This window comes from Eretmochelys imbricata, chromosome 5 (genome assembly GCF_965152235.1).
Source record: "Eretmochelys imbricata isolate rEreImb1 chromosome 5, rEreImb1.hap1, whole genome shotgun sequence".
Classification (NCBI taxonomy): domain Eukaryota; kingdom Metazoa; phylum Chordata; order Testudines; family Cheloniidae; genus Eretmochelys; species Eretmochelys imbricata.
The window spans coordinates 61,556,072-61,579,565 of record NC_135576.1 but is presented as its reverse complement, the minus strand read 5'-3'; the positions used below and the strand labels follow the sequence as shown (position 1 = coordinate 61,579,565).

The 23,494-nt window shown below is 38.9% G+C and overlaps 1 protein-coding gene across 4 annotated transcripts in view; it reads left to right on the top strand.

The window, feature by feature from the left end:
• ELL2 (elongation factor for RNA polymerase II 2) overlaps window positions 1–21,613 on the top strand; it is a 68,302-nt gene extending 46,689 nt beyond the window's left edge. For 3 of the 4 annotated variants that reach the window (XM_077817214.1, XM_077817216.1, XM_077817218.1), the window contains 6 exons: window positions 2,597–3,173; window positions 7,234–7,300; window positions 16,218–16,389; window positions 17,308–17,529; window positions 17,851–17,895; window positions 18,052–21,613. In XM_077817214.1, coding sequence (XP_077673340.1) covers window positions 2,597–3,173; window positions 7,234–7,300; window positions 16,218–16,389; window positions 17,308–17,529; window positions 17,851–17,895; window positions 18,052–18,168 — 1,200 coding nt within the window. In that variant the 3' untranslated portion in view covers window positions 18,169–21,613. The remainder of the gene's footprint in view (window positions 1–2,596; window positions 3,174–7,233; window positions 7,301–16,217; window positions 16,390–17,307; window positions 17,530–17,850; window positions 17,896–18,051) is intronic. The other variant, XM_077817215.1, reaches the window with a different exon arrangement.
• Window positions 21,614–23,494: the final 1,881 nt, after the last annotated feature.

Sequence of the window (23,494 nt, the reverse complement as noted above, 5' to 3'; positions counted from 1 at the left end):
ACTTAAAAAAAATAGTTGCACCATGGAAGACTGTGGAACTGATGTGTGGGTTTTTTAAAAAATTCTTGTCATGTAGTTCCTAAGAACCTCAACATAATAACCCTGTTTTTAGAGATCAGATAGCGTTGTAGTAAACCAGACTTCTACGTAGATGGCTCATAAAATGTTTTGTGAACATAGATTCTCAAACATAGCCTATTGCTATGGTATCTGAACTCATAAGTGACCATACAAAATGTAACTATTAATAGCATGTTGGCAAAAGTTGTGTCCTTACTCAGGGTTGAACTTGTCCTCAAAGGCTTAACTTTTTAGGTGTCAGTCACTTTCTGGTTGTTAAATACTTAGACAAAAAATATACCTCATATATTGCCAAAGAATTTATCTTGGTGTGTCTTGGTACTTCAAATGAAGGCAAGATATTTTTATTACTTAACTCTTGTACCCTGTTGTATGCTGTCATAACCATAAGGGTAGCCTAAAATTCCTCCTTACCTGTAAGGGGTTAAGAAGCTCAAATAACATGGTTGGCACCTGACCAAAGGAACCAATGGGGACAAAAGATACTTTCAAATCTGGGGGCGGGGGAGAGAGGCTTTGTTTTGGGTTCTTTGTTTCTGTGTTTGCTCTTAGGAATAAGAGGGACATCAATCCATGTCCTCCAAACCATTCTGAACCAGTCTCTCATATTACAGAAATTGTAAGTACAGCTAGGCAAGGTGTATTAGTTTATCTTTGTTTTCTCAACTTGTGAATTTTCCCTTTGCTGGAGGGAGGTTTATCCCTGTTTTGTTATAACTTTGAAACTAAGGCTAGAGGGGGTTCCTCTGTGTTTTGTGCATCTTTTGTTACCCTGTTAAGTTATCTTCCAACCAGATTTTACAGAGGGGATTTTTACCTTTTCTCTTTTTTTTTTAAATAATTCTTCTTTTAAGAACTGCCTTTTTTTTTTTTTTTTAAGTGTCCAAAGATCCAGGGATTTGGGTCTGTGTTCACTTTAACCAATTGGTTAGGATATTATTCTCAAGCCTCCCCAGGAAAGGGGGTGTAAGGGCTTGGGGGGATATTTTGGAGGAATAGGAACTCCAAGTGGTCCTTTCCCTGATTCTTTGACTGAATCACTTGGTGGTGGCAGCATACTGTTCAAGGACAAGGTGGAATTTGTGCCTTGGGAAAGTTTTTAACCTAAGCTGGTAAAAATAAGCTTAGGGGGTCTTGCATGCGGGTCCCCACATCTGTACCCCAGAGTTCAGAGTGGGGAAGGAACCCTGGCATATGCTGTGGGTGTTCGGTCTATCTGTACTGTCATATTGTTTTAATATTTGATTTTTCTGTCATGCAGGCATTTTTATGCTGCAGCCTTTTAACCCTTAGTTTAAATGCAGTATTTACACTGGACAGGACAGAAATAGGGTGTTTTAGGGCAGCAATATTGTTTCTGGGAAAAAATTAATTTATTTTTGCTGTGGGTGTTGTTCAGATATCAGTTATGATTAAGTGTAGTCCACTCGGTAAAGGATGGAACTGAGTGAGAAGACCTGGGTTCTAGATGCAGCCTCGCTGCAGGTGTCTGAGACCTTGGATAAATCACTTATTTCTCTGTGCTTCCCTTGTTCATCTATAAAATTGAGATAATACCCACTTTAATAAAGCACTGGGAGACTTTCAGATGAAAAGCATTATTTAAGATAAAGTATCAGTGATTGCAGTAAAAATATAAAATAGCACTATAGCAAAGGCAGTAGAAGAGCATTCTTAAAAATTATTGGGTGGTGCTTTCATTTGCTGTTTCGGGACAGGTGAAATGAAGTACTGAACATCCTGTACTGAGGTCATTAACATATTTGGGATGGGGAAATAAATACATACTCGTTTCTTGCCAACTTTGGCTACTGTTTCTCATGGTAGTGAAATAGTATAAATTGTGTAGTTCTGTCTTCTCATCTGCTCGAACACACACACTGAATCTGGAAGTAATTCAGCTGTGTGGTACAGAGCTCTGCTTGGCACTTCTGGGCAGAGGCACTGCTTTGTACTGAAACATAAGCAATATATGCTTGTTAAGCAAACTGACATGAGTCAGATAGTATTTCAAAAGAACTCCAGTATTCTCTGAGGATAATTTAGACCCCAGGCTCCCTATAGCAGAAACTTGATTTTTCCTTGCCCCTTTTTGAGGTTTAGGCTTTCTGATGTGCACACTGTTCCACATGGGTTGGAACTGCTTGAATAAAACAGACTATATAGAGGCAGCAACTGTTTACTTACTGAATGTATCTGCACTGCACAAATATCTAGAGTACTGACTAACCTGTCATGTTCCAGCATGGACTGTGATACTTCCCCAGACAATGTCTTATGTGGTTCCAAAGTCTTGGTCAAGATCTGAAGGGGATCGTCTCAGGATGACAACAAATTTTTAAAGCTATCTAGATTTATTTTTTAAGCATGAAACAAAGCACATGTTTAGTTGTCGTGATCTTCATCTTATCTAAAGATAAACTAGAAAGCATAAGAGACTAGGTTTTAATCAGTTTGTTGTAGACATACCTTAGAATTGGATTAAATGGAAACTAATGGTCTTTTTTTATTGCAGAAACGGCTGTTGGATTCAGATTTTATTGATCCTTTAATGAATAAAAAACCAAGAATATCTCACCTTACCAATAGAGTTCAACCAACATTAAATGGTCACTTGACTGCTTCCAATGAGAGAGCTACTGCACCGCCACCCCCACCACCTCCCCCTGCAGCCGCTGCCACCCCAACTCCTCCAACGCTTCCTTCAACTCGCCTTCCTGTTTCAAATCCTCCTCAACCAGTGAACTCTAACTCCAATTCCCCTAGCACTCCTGAAGGCCGAGGGACTCAAGACCTGCCTGTTGATAGTTTTAGCCAGAATGGCAACAACATCTTTGAGGACCAGCAAGAAAAATATACCTCTAGGACTCCTTTGGAAATGCCAGCACCCACTGCAGTTGAGTTAGCGTGTCCAAAGTCAACAGATGAGGTACATTCAGTGTTGCACAAAAAATCCAAAAAGAAGTCAAAAAAACATAAGGAGAAGGACCAAATCAAAAAACATAACATGGAGAGTATGGAAGAAAAGGAGAAAGACCTTAAGAAAGAAGAAATTGTCAAGCTGAAAAATTCCAGTTTGGATTCAAGTGAAGGTATTTAAAAAAGCAGCACTTTAAATTACTTTATGGATAAGTGAGACTGATCTAGTGGGTAAAACAATGGACCAGAAATAAGATCTTAGTTCCACTCCTGCTACTGATTCACTAAATGTTGAACAAGTTACTTAACCTCTCTCTGCTGCCTCCTTCCATAGCTGTAAAATGGGAATAATGATAGTTACCTGCCTTTACATTTAGCAATTTTCACCTGAACCAAAGTGCAAATTATTACCTTACTAAGCTTTAAGGCTATACAAAAACAAAAGGGAGGAATGACACATGTACACAAGTACAGCTATATTGGCACTCCAGACAAAATGTTGTTCAATTTTATTTTTGGTAAGATTGACTTCAGCTTTTGAATAACAGGAATAATTCATATTTTTAAAAAATTATAAACACTTCATTGTTGGATGGAGTGTTGGGTAGTCAAAAGGAGAGAACAAAAAGGAATACTACTTTGGTTTTGTTTTATAAACTATAAGGTGTTCACATACCACTTTGAATGCAGGGCAGTTTAATTATTAACTGTATTAGGCCAAATCAATTTATCAATGGGCGTCAGTACTGTTAATGTTTACTGCATTCTTCAGAGAACTGACTGTGACTTCATGGCTGTGAAATGACTTCTAAAGAAAAAGCAAACTAACTGAAATTTGATTGATCATACAGTACAATGTTCTCATTTCACAGTGGCTGGAAGACCAACCCACAGAAAATTAATGAATTTTGCAAATTAACAAGTAAAAGTACACACTAAAGGAAGAGATAATGTTGCATAACATACACTTAACTGCAATTTATTTTTAATTATAGTACAGTAGCAATTGTAGAGTAATTTTGCGTTTAAAAAAAAAAAAAAAAATCTAGCATTGTGAATCTTTATTCCAGATCGCTGAGAGTTGGGAAGAGACTGTTTGTTTTCTCTTTACAAAAAACCTTGCAGTTTACTCAGATGTAAACTAAAGTTTAAATTTGGACACTTCTCTCCTTCCTCTTTCCTGCTCCAGAAATTATTCTTACAACTACTTTAAGCAGTAGTAGAGAGGATATTAAAAAAATCTTAAAATCGTGCTTGTAAAACCAAATGAAAGCTTACCAAATATATTTGCTTTCCTAATACTATTTTTTTAAAAGGTTGTGGAATGTGGCTGTTAACTCAAAATCCATAACATATCAGTTGGAGCTACAAAGTTTAATATTGACATTTAATAAACAAATATCAAGTGTAAGTAAGGGCAATTCCTTTAACCTTGCATTTCACGTTTCAAGTATCTTCTGTTAATTCAGAAGTCAGATTCAGCCCTCACCTAGTCTAAAATTGTTTCTCCTCTGGAAACAGAGCTGATTGTATGGATTGGATTCACTTTGTAGACTGCTGATGGATAAAGCTGGATCTTTCCGATTCATTTATACACACAATATGGCTGCCGTTGTAGGGATGGAATATATGTTTCTGAAAATCTTTGTGCTCAGTACACCAGTATATGGTGGCATTCAGGGTACTGTCAGTCAGTTACGGAATTCTAAATGCCTAGTAAAATTCTATACTGTGCCTTAAATTGATATTTATGTTGCTGGGGCACCTTCAGAGGAAGACCTCGTTGTGTAAAATTTTTATTTAAAAAAAAATACTCCTTTTTAAAATTGGATTTTTGTTCATAGTACTGAAATTTGGATAACATAGGTTTTATTTGTATAATATTTATTTATTTTGTATCTCTCACGGAATTGATAGTTCCTATTAAACTTTGCACTTCTGATTAGGCCTCAACTGGAATATTGTGTCCAGTTCTGGGTGCCACATTTCAGGAAAGATGTGGATAAATTGGAGAAAGTCCAGAGAAGAGACACAAAAATTATTAAAGATCTAGAAAACATGATCTATGAGGAAAGATTGAAAAAATTGGGTTTGTTTAGTCTAGAAAAGAGATGACTGAGATGGGATATAAGTTTTCAAATGCATAAAAGGTTGTTACAAGGAGGAGGGAGAAAAATTGTTCTTCTTAACCGCTGAGGATAGGACAAGAAGCAACGGGCTTAAATTGCAGCAAGGGTGGTTTAGGTTGGACATTAGGAAAAACTTCCTAACTGTCAAGGTGGTTAAGCACTGGAATAAATTGCTTAGGGAGGTTGTGGAATCTCTATCATTGAAGATTATTAAGAGCAGGTTAGACAAACATCTGTCGGGGTGATCTAGTTGATGAGTGCAGGGACTGGACTAGATGACCTCTTGAGGTCCCTTCCAGTCCTTTGATTCTGTAGTACAAAGAATGCCATTTATAGGAAGAGTAATCTCTTGGTATAAATATAATTGCTTTACTCAGATACTTCTGATCTGAATCATATATATTCTTACAGACCTCTAACTGTTGGAGCCTGAGTGAGTGCTTTGGCCAGAATATTCTGTTGTTCAAAATAACTCAGTGTTCTACAGTTTAAGGGTAACACTAACTTCTCATATGTTGGGTGGTATGTTCATAAACTTGCTAGCAAAACTAAATTTATAACTGTTTTGCCAGTAAGTTCTAAATACCAATCCCACATATGAAAATATACTTAATGAATAACAACATAAGAATGGCCATACTGGGTCAGACCAGTGGTCAGTCTAGCCCAGTGTCCTGTCTTCTGGCAGTGGCCAGTGCTAGATGCTTCAGAGGGAATAAACAGAACAGGGCAATTTATCGAGTGGCCCATCCCATGTCATTTTTACTCCCAGTTTCTGATGGTCAGAAGTTTAGGGATACCCAGAGCATGGTGTTGGTTGCGTCCCTGACCATCTTAGCTAACGTTGACAGGCCCATCTTCTGTGAACTTATCTAATTCTTTTTTGAACCCAGTTATACTTTTGGCCTTCACAAAATCCCTTGGCAACGAATTCCATAGGTTGACTGACTGTGTTGTGTGAAGAACTACTTGCTTTTGTTTGTGTTTAAACCTGCTGCCTGTTAATTTCATCTGGCGACCCCTCGTTCTTGTGTTATGTGAAGGGGTAAATACTTCCTTATTCACTTTCTCCCCATCATCCATTATTTTATAGACCCTTCTCTTATCTTTTAATTCTCTTTTCTAAGCTGAACAGTCCGTATCTTTTTACTTTCTCCTTGTGTGGAAGCTGTTCCATACCCCCTAATGATTTTTGTTGCCCTTCTCTGTGCCTTTTCCAATTCTAATATATCATTGTTTACATGGGGCGAGCAGAACTGCATGCAGAATGGATGGGATGGGTCTACCATGGTTTTATATAGTGGTATTATGGTATTTACTGTCTTATTATCTAACCCTTTCCTAATGGTTCCTAACATTCTGTTAGGAATATGAAGAAGAATTTAAAACACAAACTCTTCCTAAAGTAGAGGAAATAGTCCCATTTGTATTGCTTGCAAAATTTATTTATTTAGGGATTACATTACTTTCATAACACCTTCCTGAAGAGCAACATATTGACTTGCTTTTTTCCTGTAAAAACCAATGTTGCCATATTAATGAGGAAATCTTCTGTTCAAAATTGAAGTCTGAATGCTAATTAGATTTGCATAAGATGCTATAAGGACTTCTTTTGTATAGAAAGTATTCAAATTAAATTATAAACTTTGCTTACCCATAGTTGGAGGAGGAGAGGGACCATTCTTGCACCAAGAAAAGCACTTTGGCTTTCCACCCTATTGTCCTTTAGTTTGGTCCCGTGAGAGTTGCATATTGATGTAAAACTTCTAGCTCCTATTGTGCGGCCACATCTGCCACCTCAGATTTTGAATTGTTGTGCAGATGCCACAATTTATCTTGATGATATAAGGTTGATCGTGGGTTAAGATTGCATTATTTTGTTGTACAGATTCTACAGTATCTAATGTGCTTTAAACTCCTGGTATTGCGTATTGTAGAGTTGGTCGTATGGCCCCTATTATAAACAGTTTTGCGCTTTAGTCATGATTACATGGTGAGACAACAGAATAGAATTCCTGGGAAGAAGTGTTCCAGACACTTCAGATTTCGATCACATTAGGTATATTAGAATCTTTTTAAATGTCAACTTTTTATTTCCATATAGGTGTTAAAGAGACTTGCACTGACTCTACAGATCCTTCATCAACAAGTGAACTACCAGACTACTTTGTGTAAGTAAAATTAGGCCTAAGATTGACAAAATTCATGCCATGCACCAACAGGCAGTTCAAAGATCAACTGTGAAAGGTCTTATGTAATTAGAAAATGGAAGAGTTACCAAAATGTGACTTTTTAAAGGGCCATGTCAGTGCTGCTGGTTCTAAAAGTAGTGCCACACTATGCATTAAATATCTAAGAATATTTTTTTCGGAAGTGCTTTAAAAAGTGAAGTTCTTGAGCAGACAGGGTATTGAAATAAAGCAACAAAGCGGGTGGTAGACTTGCTCCCAGTTTAGTGGTTAAATTGCCCAGCAGGAAAGTTAAATATTGGAATCTTTGGTTTTGAATATTTTTTTACTATTATATTAAATACTCTTTATGGAACATATATAGTTAAACGATTCTGCATCAAAGAGTTTACAGACAGCGTGGATTAAAAACTGAATTATATTTTTTTTAAAATCTGCCTTACATTATATTTGAAATTTCAAATCTAAGTCCTATGCTTACTGTGATTAAGGTTATTTTGTCATAGATATTTTTTGTAAAAGTCACAGACAGGTCTCAGGCAACAAACCAAAAATCATGGAAGCCCATGGCCAGTGCTTGACTTTTACTAAAAATACCGGGGAGTGGGCGAGGGGATTAACAGTCCTTTTTGGGTCAGGCCCCCTACAATTACGACACTGTGAAATTTCAGATTTAAATATCTGAAATCAAGAAATGTATGATTTTTAAAATCCTATAACCGTGAAATTGACCAAAATGGACCGTGAATTTGGTAGGGCCCTACTGATGAAGCACTAATAGAAAAGATGACATTTTTTTACTTTTTTCCCCTATAACATTTACTTTATTTGCACCCAGCTGTTAGCCCTTACCTTTAACAGTTTAATTGTAATAAGTATAAAACTGTCTACTAACTTTTTAACCCTACCTGCAATCAAATTATGGCTAAGCCTCACTTTGTGACGTCTAAACTGACTCCATTTATTCCCAAAGACTTCCACAAGACAAAATGTTCCTCCTCGCTCAGCATAGATGAAAATGTTGAAAGAACAATGGCAGGCGCTTGAGGACTGGTGATCCCCTAGGCTAATGTGCACCTTGGGAGTTTGTACTGTCCTTCACATAGCTGGGGGCCTTGTGTTGTAGAGTGGCTCAAGTTTGTCTGGTGTTGGGGCCAAGGAAGGAATTGGCCAGTCATGCCATACACCTTAGCATACTGCTTCCTGCTGAGTCTCCTCCTAATCTCAGGCCTAGCATTTCATGTTTTTTCTATGATAAAGAACAGTTTGTCACTTTGTAAGTGGAGTGGGTGGTGGTTTCTGCCCTGCTTTCAATATATCTGATTTATTCTGAGCAAGATGTCTTCCTCATCACCTGTGTTCGCATTCTGATATTCCAGTGAAGTCATAACACTGTGTTTAGGACTTCGCAATTTCCACGACAGGTTGTGATGTAATAAATGCAGGACTGATGTCCTTGCAAGATTAAATAACAGGAGAGGATGGGCTGTGACAAAACAAATCCTGGCTTAAATATAATTTTTGTATTGCTACAAATATGAAAGAAACTAAAACGTGAGTGAGGGATTTCAGTGAATGTTTGAAGACTTTCACCAATATAAAAGTTCCTTTGTACAGTAGGTTAAAGATGAATTTGTCAACCTTTTTGTCTCTAATGGTCTTTGTCACTATAACATTATATAGAGAGTGTGTGCGTGCGTGTCTATACAGTTTATATATAACTGTAACCTTGCTGCATTTCAGTTAAATGATATAACTTTGGCTAACGTGTGTACCAAATATCTATACAAAACACACATTAGCAATGATCATGAAATATATGCTCAGGTATGTTTCTATATGAGCTACGTATATCTAACTACAACTTTACATTCCCTGCACCCTGAATGAAAGTTCTAGGTTTATCTGGCATGAAAAGAACACCAATTACAGTTAAATCATAGGAACACTTCTCTGTTTCTGTGACCTATGGTTTTAGCCCTGTAGGAGCCTGAAGCCCTTGTGGTCGTTTTTTAAATGGTCACTGAAACTAAAGCAGCACCACCTGTAATAGGAAAATAGTTGGAAGTCAGCACTTTTTTAGTGAAACACAGTATGTGATGTATTTCTAAAGAGGGAGATTTGTGATCTAGTGCATAGTTCAGGGGTGGCCAAACTGAGCCTGAGAAGGAGCCAGAATTTACCAATGTACATTGCCAAAGAGCCACAGTAATACATCAGCAGCCCTGCATGAGCTCCCCCTCCCCTCAGTGCCTTCCACCCACCAGCAGCCCCACCAATCAGCGCCTCCCCCTCCTTCCCCACACCTCCCAGTCAGCTGTTTCGTGGCATGCAGGAGGCTCAGAGGGAGAGTGGGAGGAGCAAGGGCATGGCAGGCTCAGGGGACGGGATGGGAAAGGGTAGGGTGGGGGCAGGGCCTGTGGCAGAGCCAGGGGTTGAGCAGTGAGCACCCCCCGGCACATTGGAAAGTGGGCACCTGTAGCTCCAGCCCCGGAGTCGGTGCCTCTACAAGGAGCCGCGTATGAACTTCCGAAGAGCCGCATGTGGCTCCGGAGCCCCAGGTTGGCCACCCCTGGCATAGTTTATAGTTTCCAAACTTGCCTTGGATTTAAAAAAATAATTAAAAAGACTCTTCAGAGAATATTGTAATGCTACATCAGATGTCATCCACTCAAACTGTGTTAAGCTATTAAAGCTTTGATGCAGCCTGACCACTGGCTGAACTTGAAACTGCTGCAGAAAATATCCATTTTACCATAAAACTGCTCACCAGAGAGCTGCAAAAATCAGGGGACCTTGATTCAAAATTAAGGATGAGCTTTCTGAAGAGTACAGAGAGCCTTGGTTATGACTGTACATAGTGAGAAATAAAAATGTATTGGCAAACACATTTTTCCACTTGCATATGGCACCTAGAAACTAGAGTGGTGAGCATATTAAAATGAATAAATAGGTGTGAAAAACTGAGAAGTGCTAATAAATCTTAATTTTAGCTCCTTAACTCATTCCATAGAAGATTATGTGAAATTTTTCAATATGCCAAAAATGTAAGATTTAGCTGTGTAACTCTTGTCTTGGCACAGCTGAATGTTGAACATTTTCTAGAATTTAAGAACTTGTCTCAGACTGAAACAACTACTGTAGCAGAGCCAATCTGTTGGCTAAATATGTATTTTTGGAACATTTAAAAATCAATATTTACCAGAATTCCTTGGACCAGTTCTAAAAATCCTACCTATAGCTTCTGCAGATGCTCAGCAGCTGTTTTTTTACAGTTTTATTGGTGGCTTTACATTTTTCTTCAAAATGTAAACATCAAATAACATATTACCGAGTGCTAGTTGTGCTACTAACAAAGCACTCTTTTGCTATTCTGTGAAGTTTTTTATTCCAAAAACTACAAAAAAAGTCAGCATGGATTTTCTTAAACTCATTCCTCAACTTAAAGGAGAAAGGAGTGAGGTTTTTGATGGCAGTTCTAAAGGGGCCAGAACTGAAATGCTGACTCAACCCTAACTAGCATGCTGCTAGAATATAAAACAGTGATTAATTGTAGTGTACATATGACTTCAGTGCTAGAATCTCATTGCCTGCACGTTCAAATATATCGGCTGATATATTTGGCAATGAGCCCTGTGGTCACTGCAGCACATGCCCCTTCTCCTGCATATACAGGTCTGGTAAAATAGCGGGGCAGGACTGCTCCTCTGTTTGCTAATCCTGCCCTCTGATTAAACTATAGCTCAGTTAAACCAAGAATAACTGCAACATTATTTCAGGCAGATGAGTTCAGTCCCAACTGGGGGCAAGCTTTCTCTAACAGTCTTTTTAACTTGTACCATCATCTTTAACACGATAAAAGATGGATCTGATAAACATGCATGAAAAGAATGAAAATAAATTTGGCCCAGCTTTCAAACTCCTTTCTGTCTCAATTCCGTGCCCCCTGGAGCAATTGATAATCCTGCCCCTCCAACAGAACTAATATGGCGGAGAAAGACAAGTACCATAATACCAGTAGATGCATATATGGAGCGAGGGTGAAGCCATGAAGTCACCACCCAAGCATGGTGATGACAAAGCTAACTTACAACTTGGCATGTTGGGTGCAAATAACATTGTTACAGCTAGGAAGAGAAGGATATTCCACTTCACGTAGGAATTTTGCTTTTTTTTCAAATTTTTCTGTTCTGATTCAGAATGTAAATTAGAAATGTCCTGCAAAAGGGGATGGAGCAGTCCACTTGGCAGACCCTGGAAGCCCTGTGGTCAAGGAACCAGATCAGCAAGCTGGCAGGAAAGCAGGCAGTCTCATCATAAACCAGCCTGATTTCCAAAATTGAGTGGTCTACACAGAGCAATTTGATTTTGACAAACACAAATTCCATTAAAATTCCTGTGTAGTTGGAATTTTTCTGACCAGCTATAATTATTACATTAAGGCAATGATAACACATACATGGAGTAAGCATAGAAATACTGTCCAACTTAATGACACTCATACACATGATCAGAGTTGATAAGACCTATGTGACTTCATTTTGCTTTTGCATAAATCTAGGAGCAATAAAATAAAACAGGTCTATATTCCACTCTAGTGTACCCTCCTCTTCAGGTGGACTCCTTCTGATGTACAGTAATGGTAGTACTTTGCTTGAGCACTCGATTCAGTGATTACTGCAAAATAAGAGTTTGCTTCTATCTTTACCCATATGAAATCCATGCTTGCAAATCACCATAGTTGCAGTGGATCAGTTTCTGTTGTGCCAATTAAATTCAATAAAACCTAACAATAAATGGTTCTTTAAATGGACTATACTAACTCCAGCTATATGTAGTATAACATACTGCTTCTAGCAAAACAACCTAGGATCATACAAAAATAGGTCACAAAGGGAGATGAATAAACATGGATTGAGGTATATTACTAAACAGAGCAAGCCCATTAAATTTAAAGAAAGAGTCTATGTGGAGGATGTATTATGTGGAATACCAGCTGATGTAGATAGGCAAAAGTCTTGACAACATTCAAAACTCTTGCCTTATTCTTTGTTGGATTACAGTTGGTCTTGATTTTATGTATTGCCTATATTTCCTACAATATGAATTTTAATGTAGAAAGACACTATTGTTCTCATCTTATTCAAAATTACCATTTCATCAGCATTTCCTGAAAAGTTGAAGGGTACAAACTGTGTTGATTGGGCATCTTCTAGAAGAACATTAAGCAGCAGCTTTTAGGACAACAATGTTAGTTGCATTTGAAAACTACTTCCTAAATCGCTCTTAATTTGGACTAGACTGTATCTGTAGTGTTGGGAAAATAAATATGTGTCTTTTCTGCTTCAATCTTGGACAGGGCTCATAGATTCTGGAAGTACTAGTGGAGTTTTTGGGCTATGACCAGTTGTGTGATTCATGTTCTCCTGGCTTTTGATATCTACCATAGACAAATTTGTCAATCTCCTTCAGGAGAAATTTGCCAGTTAAGTTGCTTAAAAAGAGGAATGAGCGAGAGAAGCTGGTGGCAAAGCAGTTCTGCTGATACTTTGGAGTGTAAAAAAAAAACTTCATAGAATCCTAGAATATCAGGGTTGGAAGGGACCTCAGGAGGTCATCTAGTCCAACCCCCTGCTCCAAGCAGGACCAATCCCCAACTAAATCATCCCAGCCAGGGCTTTGTCAAGCCTGACCTTAATCTGTAAGGAAGGAGATTCCACCACTGTCTTAGGTAAAGCATTCCAGTGTTTCACCACCCTCCTAGTGAAAACGTTTTTCCTCATATCCAACCTAAACCTCCCCCACTGCAACTTGAGACCATTACTCCTCGTTCTGTCATCTGCTACCACTGAGAACAGTCTAGCTCCATCCTCTTTGGAACCCCCTTTCAGGTAGTTGAAAGCAGCTATCAAATCCCCCCTCATTCTTCTCTTCCGCAGACTAAACAATCCCAGTTCCCTCAGCCTCTCCTCATAAGTCATGTGTTCCAGTCCTCTAATCATTTTTGTTGCCCTGCGCTGGACGTTGTCCAATTTTTTCACATCCTTCTTGTAGTGTAGGGCCCAAAACTGGACACAGTACTCCAGATGAGGCCTCACCAATGTTGAATAGAGGGGAACGATCACGTCCCTCGATCTGCTGGCGATGCCCCTACTTATAAGTCCCAAAATGCCATTGGCCTTCTTGGCAACAAGGGCACACTGTTGACTCATATCCAGCTTATCATCCACTGTAACCCCTAAGTCCTTTTCTGCAGAACTGCTGCCTTGCCAGTTGGTCCCCAGCCTGTAGTAGTGCATGGGATTCTCCCGTCCTCAGTGCAGGAGTCTGCACTTGTTCTTGTTGAACCTCATCAGACTTCTTTTGGTCCAATCCTTTAATTTGTCTAGGTCCCTCTGTATCCTATCCCTACTCTCCAGTGTATCTATCACTTCTCCGAGTTTAGTGTCATCTGCAAACTTGCTGAGGGTGCAATCCACGCCCTCCACCAGATCATTAATGAAGATATTGGAAAAAAACCGGCCCCAGGACCGACCTGTGGGGCACTTCGCTTGATATCGGCTGCCAACTAGACATGGAGCCATTGATCACTACCTGTTGAGCCCGATGATCTACCCAGCTTTCTATCCACCTTATAGTCCATTCATCCAGCCCATACTTCTTTAACTTGCTGGCAAGAATACTGTGGGAGATCATGTCAAAAGCTTTGCTAAAGTCAAGGAACAACACATCCACTGCTTTCCCCTCATCCACTGAGCCAGTTATCTCATCATAGAAGGCAATTAGACTAGTCAGGCATGACTTGCCCTTGGTGAATCCATGCTGACTGTTCCTGATCACTTTCCTCTCCTCTAAGTGCTTCAGAATTGATTCCTGGAGGACCTGCTCCATGATTTTTCCAGGGACTGAGGTGAGGCTGACTGGCCTGTTGTTCCCAGGGTGGTCCTCCTTCCCTTTTTTAAAGATGGGCACTACATTAGCCTTTTTCCAGTTGTCCGGGACCTCCCCCTATCACCATGAGTTTTCAAAGATAATGGCCAATGGCTCTCCAATCACATCCGCCAACTCCTTTAGCACTCTCGGATGCAGCACATCCGGCCCCGTGGACTTGTGCTCGTCCAGCTTTTCTAAATAGTCCCAAACCACTTCTTTCTTCACAGAGGGCTGGTCACCTCCTCTCCATGCTGTGCTGCCCAGTGCAGCAGTCTGGGAGCTGACCTTGTTCGTGAAGACACAGGCAAAAAAAAGGCATTGAGTACCTTAGCTTTTTCCACATCCTCTGTCACTAGGTTGCCTCCTTCGTTCAGTAAGGGGCCCACACTTTCCTTGACTTTCTTCTTGTTGCTAACGTACCTGAAGAAACCCTTCTTGTTACTCTTAACATCTCTTGCTAGCTGCAACTCCAGGTGTGATTTGGCCTTCCTGATTTCACTCCTGCATGCATGAGCAATATTTTTATACTCTTCCCTGGTCATTTGTCCAATCTTCCACTTCTTGTAAGCTTCTTTTTGTGTTTAAGATCAGCAAGGATTTCACTGTTAAGCCAAGCTGGTCACCTGCCATATTTACTCTTCTTTGTACGCATCAGGATGGTTTGTCCCTGTAACCTCAATAACTTGCTTGATCCCTGTGAGCTGCTCGTTCTTTTTAGAGCCTGGATGTAGAACAGAGACTACTTAAAAATCTGACCGCTGTCTTTAACATCATTGATCACAAGATAAACATACCTCTGGGTCATGAAAGGAATAGATGGAGGTGGTCCTGCTCCATTACTTAATCTGAGAGCATCCAGAGAGTACTACTGGGCAGTGTCTCATCTGCCCTAAATGCTGCTGCTGTTCCCTTCTGCTTGATATATGTGGGGCACTTGGGATTGTAGTGCCTCTGGAGACACGGACATAGTAGTTGATGGGCTTTCCCAGTGTCTGGTCAGAATAAAGGTTTGGATGAGGGCCAGTTGGCTGAGGCTAAAGTCAGACATGACCGAAGGTAACAGTGTATTTGAGAAACCTGGAAAAAAGACACAGATTATATCTGCTCTTTTGATTGTTTGCTTACTTTTAATCACACACACAGGTTGGCAGCTTGGCCTTGCTAGGCCCTCAGCTACTTTGGGGAATCTGGTAGCAACTGTGAGCAGAAGCATTTTTTTTGTGCCTGGCAATGTTGTGATAGTCCCTTTCAGCTGCAGACCTCATCATGGCTTGTTTTATGTTGCCTATCATGTTCCACAGATTCTTTAGATGACTTTGACCCTTACTTAATACAGCACAATTATTAGGATAAAATACTAATTCCTATTCAAGAGGGACACATCTGCCAAATCTTGAAATAAATTATTGTATCAATTCAAACCCTCCCAAATGCCAGAAAAAAACTGGTCTGCTTAAGCAGTGTTCCCAGAAGGTAAATGCACTTTGCTCTAGCAGATCAATACGGGAAACAAATTCTGAAATAAAGGGGCCATCATAGGAAATGAGTTGCCAGCAGCTCCGCACTTATTTAAATAGAGGTATTGGTTCTGTTTAATTTGAATGCATGTTATCTGTTCTGCGTATGCACCTACAGTTGTAGATAGTCTAATGACTTCTGAATAAAGACCATATAGAACAAAATACTTACACATGTATAGACTGCAATTTGCCATTGAAATATTGTAGGTTCTGTTAAAGACCATTTGTAATACAGACTCTAAAAAACACCTCAACCAAAGTGTACAGTTTAATATTTGTCTATTTTCACAACAAGACAGAAGTATATTTTAAATTAGTCAAATCTTTGACTTACCGAGAAGTGGACTGCCTAGTAATGTATGGTCCAGCTACTTGCAATGAACTGTAACAATTTTATACCAAGGGCATTTCATGGAAGATAAGTGTAACTGTACTCTTTCCATTAGAAAATATATAGCTATTGTCTCATATGAGCAACGCCAGAGTTACAAGGATGACTTCAATGCAGAGTATGATGAATACAGAAGCTTACATGCCAGGATGGAGAATGTCACTAGAAGATTTATGAAACTTGATGCTCAGCGTAAGCTCCTTTCTCCAGGATCTAAGGAGTATCAGGTAAAGAGGAATAGAAGGCATTTTGTGAGCCGGTTTTACCTTTTGCTTTGTTTTTAAATCACCCTCTTCTTCCTCTCCCCAAACCCCAAATATTTAAGCATATAGCCCAATACTCCAAACTTTCTAAAAACTAATATATAAGATAAAAATCAGACTTCACAGAAAATCCTTAGATGAATGTATAATTCGGTAGAGTAAAACACTTCATTTGGCAGAAGCATCTTTTGTGTCAGGTACTTGATCCCATCACCAAATGATTTGAAAGCCCCACAATCAACTGTATTTGTCCTCTCACCACCCCTACAAGGTAGGGGGGTGCTATTGTCCTCATTTTTAAAATGAAGAGCTGAGGCATGGGGAGGCTCTGACTTGCCCCATTTCACAAGAAGTCTGTGGCAAAGCAGAGAAATGAACCATGGTCTCCCAAGGTCTAGGCTAATCACTGAAACAAATTGCAGGGTGCCAGATCATCGAACAAACTATTGACCTGAAGTATATGCTTCTAGGTTTGTGTAGTATGTGGTATTGTAGGTTTGTGCAAGATGAGAAGTTTAGTGCTGTTTGTAGCTCACGCTCTTGTGTGGGATCAGAATATATGAGTGGGAAGAAATAAATAAATTAATGGACAGTCTCTGGAGCAGCAATGCTAAATTTTTCCCCATAACCTGCGTCCCCAAGGGGGTCTGTTGTTGGCAGCAGACGGGCCAGGAAACTGTTCCTGAACTGTGGATATAGTCCTGTTATGCAGAGGAATTTGTTCCTCTATAATCTTTACTCCAACCATAACAGTCCCATAGGACCAATAGCTATGCTGCTATTTGTTACTGGCCTCAGTTTCTCTGACCTTGCTGAAAGAACAGTGAGCAACCGAGGTTAATACTGTCTCGGGAAATATTAACTCCACAACTTTTCTTACAGGTTTTCCAGGCTTTGGGAGGGTGGGAGAAGATCCCTCCCCTTAGACGTAGGCAAGGCCTTACGTTAAGTAGCACGTGGCTGCACAATATTTTACAGGGGGCATTGAGAAAGTGGCTATACAAGAGGATCTTCAAACATAGCCACTTCCCCTCCATGGCCTTATCGCAGCTTTGTCTGCAGACTTGCTCTTCTCCACAGCAGGAGGGTGACCAGAGAATAAAGGTTTGTCTTTGCAAACATTTATTTCTTGACAAGCTGGGATGTGAATCTATTTGCTGCAGACTAACTATCCATGTGGATTAAAAGTGCATTAATGGACATCAGCAGGACCTACACGGGCAGTTAGTCCATGGCGGGCTAGTGTGGGGTAGATTCATACTCCAGCTTGCCATGAACTAAATGTTTGTGTAGACGAGGCTTAAGTGTCTGTGTGGTAAAACTGAAAATCTTCATCCCACTCTTCTACCTTTTTAATATTCAGTTGCACTTTGCAACAGTGAAATGGTCTTCAAGGGGTCTTTATTTCAATTTTCTTTCTTGCAGGTAGTTCATGAGGAAGTCCTAAAGGAATATCGGAAGATCAAACAGGTGTGTACAACTGGGAGGTGGGAAGTATGGATAGGTTAAACACTTTTCATAATCATTCTGTGTACAAGGTCTGGATGCCCTTTTTAGTGATGGGCATTCAGATTAAAATGTTGCAAAAATGTTTCTGCGCCCTGACTTGTTTCTCTTTCTTTGCAGTCCAGTCCCAACTATCATGAGGAAAAGTACAGATGTGAATATCTTCATAACAAACTGGCTCATATTAAAAGACTAATAGGTGAATTTGACCAACGACAAGCAGAGTCATGGCACTAAAGCTCTGCTTGGACCAGATGATGTGAATAAACTTAAGCTTATTTATTTAAAATTCCAAATGAGTTGCTCTAAGATTCTAAAAAGATTAAACTTTTGCATTACAAAAGTTTCAGTATTAGCAGACTTGAGTTACTACTTTTGTTGTTGAGGTTGCTTCTCTGCATATTTGAAGCTGCTTTTTTCTGGTCCCTTCTTTTCCTTAAGACTTATACTTATCCATGGAAATCATTTTACCAGTAGATACTGGGGACTTTGAAGTTCTGCACATTTAAAAAAAATGTAGCAAGTTGAAATGCTTTTGGATAAATATAAGCCTGTTTTCTTGTTAATGCAAACTCTTTGCCTTAAACGGTAGAAGGTTTAAAATTTGCACAAAATTTTTAAAGGAAGTGAAAACATTGTTTTGGAGGGTTAAAAAGAGGTGTGTGTGTGTATATATACAAAAGCTATATACAGCCTCTTTATCGACAACAGTAACTTACCCCTGCAATTTAAACCCCCATTGCAATGGTTGCCTTAAGGTGTTTGCTTGTGTGTGCTTAGTGTAGTTAAATTATTAGCTACACTGCTTCCCATTTTATTAAAACAACGGGAAGCACTCTGTGGCCTACCAGCGTCTGAAAGCGTGTGCTTGTACTGTATGTGTGCAAGGTTGTATGGGTGTGAGCATGATGGGGGGAGAAAAAAAGCTGCTACTTGAAGTAGGCCGAACGCTCAGGTTAAAACAACTGAGGAGTGTTGCTGTAGGTTTTTCCTATAAAATTTACTTCTATTGTGGAAGATGAAAGCATTTCCATTTCAACAGTTTGTCAGCTTTATTAATGTCAGGGGAAATTGATACTTTACAAAAATTAAACAGATCTATAGTTTTTGGGCAAAATTATAAAATTTGACATGTAGGTGACCTATTTATATACTGCTATAAAGTATTTTTTTGAAGAGAGATATGCCAAGAAACTATTGCCTACATGAAATGTATATTTAAAGAGTTTTCTCCTGGGTGCCAGGAATATAACAAAGAACAGATATATTTAACTATAAAATACTGTGATCATCAAACAGCACAAACTTTCATTTCATGCAGATTATTGGTTTAATTTGATTTAAACCATCACTTTATCATGTGGGAACATAAATTATTTGGTCAAAAAATTAAGCATTTTGAATTAATTTTTTGTTTACTTGTCTTACTGTATTTGTCTTTTCAAAGTGCTGCCAATTGAAAAGGGAAGCATTATGTTTACAAATCTGGTTTTGGAATGTTTGCCAAAATTTTGGTAGTATCTTTAATAAACTTTATCTCCAGCATCAAAACAATTGTTGTGTATCACTGTAAACCAGAAAATGTTTTCTAGAATTGCCAGAAAGTATACACTAAAATAACTGGAACAGTGGAGTTCGCCTTTAGTGTCAGTCCTTCTGTTACATTAACTAGAAAGATTCAATAGCTTAGAAAAGTCCCTTGTAATCAGACCTTTGTTACAGTTACACTACAGATATGTACAGATTTCACTGCTTTAGTATAGAGTTGAAGTCTCTAACACAATATGTTGAGATTTCAGGTGCTTTTGCCTGATTAATTGTAATTGGTACAATCACAATGTTAAGTTTTGAATTACTAGAATGTTTGTTAAAAGTGTAAGATGCAAAGGAAATTGCATGCCTCCCATTGAAATAAATGTGTCTTTTAGGGCTGAATTAGATCCCAGACATGTTATGAAAGTAATGTGTAAACTTAAACACAATGCCTTGTCACTTGACTTCAATTTTGGTATAACAACTTTAGAGGTTGGTCCATCAGCAAAAATGAAATCACAATGGCTATATTGTTCAATCTGAACAAATAATGTATGGTTCTAAAAATGGGCTGTTTTAGGCAATAAATGTTCTTGTATCTGAAATGTAACTGCAGGGCAAAGCACAGCCTTGTAACATCTATTCTGTTGTTACTCTAGAGCAGTGACAGTATGTGTAGTAATTATCTCAGTGCCTACTTTGTTTGTAATACCATCACTTTATAAATTAGCCTACTGCAATTGAAGCATTCATGTTGTCTTTTTGTGCAAAAGGAGTCACCTGTGCTGGCACACATCTTCTGGTTTACAGGTATCTATTGCAGCTGGAGGTTAATCTTTCATAGAGGTCCAGCATTGTTTATCATTAGACCTGACAAACTACTGTAAAACCCTTAATTTAAATTTTGTTCTTTGCATTGAGCGTTTCTCAAGCCTTGCAAATATACCCAATAGCCTATGTATGGCAAAATTCAACATATCTGCTGTTTCCCTGGAGTCTACATTCCTGTTGAATAAATGTCAGAGCCTGTTGAAGTAAGGCCTCTAATAGTATTGCCCTTCCTATAAAATTTGCCCACTCACTCAAACAGATTCAACTTTTTGCAAATGGTGGCAAAACTTGGCTTGAGTTATGCTACTGTTAAGTCAGCCCTATGTAGGTTTTAGAGAAATGGTGAAGGGGAGTCAGTGTGTCTGCTTTTAGGGAACCCAATGAGTCTTGCATTTAAATACACTGTGATAAAACATTTGAAACACCATTTTGATAGTTTCTGTCAAAGGGAATGAATAGCTGCCCACTAATGGCAAACAATTCATACACAAAGGGGATCGTTTTTCAGTGTTACTAGGTTGTTAGTCTGATGGGAGGAATTGAGGGGAGGAGAGTTAGCGCATTTTTAAAATTGTAGAGGTTAAGTGGTGGTTTTGAGAACATAAGTTTTCTCTCTCTCTCTCTGCTGGCTACTTTGAATTTTTTTTAAATTTGGTGTTAATTTTTCTAAGTATCCAGTTGATTTTGCAAGTTTTACAATAATTTCCCCCTCAAACTATTTAACCAAGATACTATGTAAAGCATATGCAGACATAAGTGTTGGAGGCACATTACTTAACGGGCCTTAAACAAAAATTGGATTGATTAAGCAGTTCAAATACTGTAACTTTTACTTTGAAATAATAGTAATAGCACAGCCAGTCTCTGTTTCTGGCAGTGTAAATGTGCATTCATTCCATATAGACTTGCTGTTTGCCTTTGCTACTTGGAAGTCTCCTTACAACTAATTATTTTCGTAAGTGTTACTAAATAATTTCTTCATGTGTACCTGATGGGAAGAGATGTGGGTAGCACTTTGGTAGCCTTTTCAGTTTTGGGGAAGGATATCAAACTGACATTGCTAAAGGAAGACCGGGAATGTCAGACAGCACTGTGTGGTAATGTGAAGAAAAACAGGGCTGGAATCCCCCTTTCTGCCTTTTTTGAAGCGTTGTTTTAAAACAACAACTATTTTTCAGTAATTCCACACAGACTATGTTAAGAGTCATAAAGTGAAACACCCTGGGGCATTTTGTTAACTAATGAACACTTGAGCCATTGTTGCCCCTCTGTTCTACACCAATTTAAGTTCAATAAAATGTAAACTTTGCAATTCTGACATTTGTTTTTTCTTTGATTATTTACGTCTTTACAATGAAACAATCAAACCTGCTCAGTTCTATCGCCAGAATGATTTGCTCACTTTTATGGTGTAATCACATAGACAGGCAGGAATGTTGGTGGTGCCTTACAGTTAATGGGTATGCTGCAGAGGGCAATGCAGGAGATCAGTATTCTGATGGTTCACTATATTAGTGGCTGCATTGGGGACACTCTAGCTGTGGAAGTATTTCAAATGCAGCTGTCAAGTCCCCCTTCTTATCCTCTACTTTAGAGGAATTATCCATTCCCCCCACTCCAGCACTTCATCGCCCTCTCCTTCTTTTCATGTTTGGGAATTTCTCCTCTCCTCCCCCACTACTTCCCACCTTAAGATCTCCCCCCTCCCTTTTTTCCCTCTCCCTTCATTTCTGGTGGTGGTAGAAATTGAGGAGCAGGGGGTGCGGTGTTAGAAACAGAGCCTCTCTCCTGTACCTGTTGCTGTGGGGCTTGATAGTGCTCTTGTGTTGGAAAAGGATTGGGGGCTATCCCCGGCCTAAAAAGAAATAAAATATTGTTAAACCCTTGTTTTATTGTTACGACATTAAACCGTTAACTTGACACAAAACCACAGACTAACCTATCTCTAACTCCCACGAGAACAGTCAGCCCTAAAATCTTTTTTTAACACCACACAACAATTAAAGCATTTGATATGTAAAGAATGAAGGCTTTAATTTGAACAATTGCCCTTATTCCTTTTCACATTAACAGTAGAGCCTCAACAGGAGGCGCCCCCTGCTTAATAGTCCTTTCAGATTACACTAGATGGTACTTACCTCTTCTTTTTCATAGCTTCCGGGGCCAGAAAGGACCATTGTGATCATCTTTTAGTCTGACCTGTATAGCACAGGCCATAGAACTTTCCCAAACTAATTCCTAGAGCAGATCTTTTAGAAAAACAGCCAATCTTGATTTTTAAATTGTCTGTGATAAGGAATCCACCACAACCCTTGGTAAACTGTTTCAATGACTAATTACTCTTACCATAAAAAACGCACACCTTGTTTCCAGTCTGAATTTGTCTAGCTTCAGCTTCCAGCCATTGGCTCTTGTTATACCTTTCCCTGTTAGACTGAAGAGCCTGTTATCAAATATTTCTTCTAGGGCTGTTGATTAATCACAGATAACTCACGTGATTAACTCAAAACAATTAATCACAATTAATTGCATTGTTAAACAATAGAATACCAATTGAAATTTATTAAATATTTTGGATGTTTTTCTACATTTTCCAATATATTGATTTCTGTTACAACACAGAATACAAAGTGTACAGTGTTCACTTTATATTATTTTTGATTGCAAATATTTGCACTGTAAAAATGATAAACAAAATAAATAGTATTTTTCAATTCACCTTATACAAGTACTGTAGTGCAATATCTTCATCGTGAAAGTGTAACTTACAAATGTAGATTTTTTTCGTTACATAACTGCACTGAAAAACAAAACAATGTAAAATTTTAGAGCGTACAAGTCCCCTCAGTCCTATTTCTTGTCCAGCCAATCACTAAGACAAACAAGTTTATTTACATTTACGGGAGATACTGCTGCCTGCTTCTTATTTACAATGTCACCTGAAATTGAGAACAGGCATTCACGTGGCACTTTTGTAGCCGCCATTGCAAGGTATTTACATGCCGGCTATACTAAACATTCGGATGCCCCTTCATGCTTCAGCCACCATTCCAGAGGACATGCTTCCATGCTGCTGATGCTCATTTTTGAAAAAAAAAAACAAAACCAACCTCATTAATTAAACTTGTGACTGAACTCCTTGAGGGAGAACTGTCTCTCCCATGCTCTGTTTTACCCGCATTCTGCCATATATTTCATG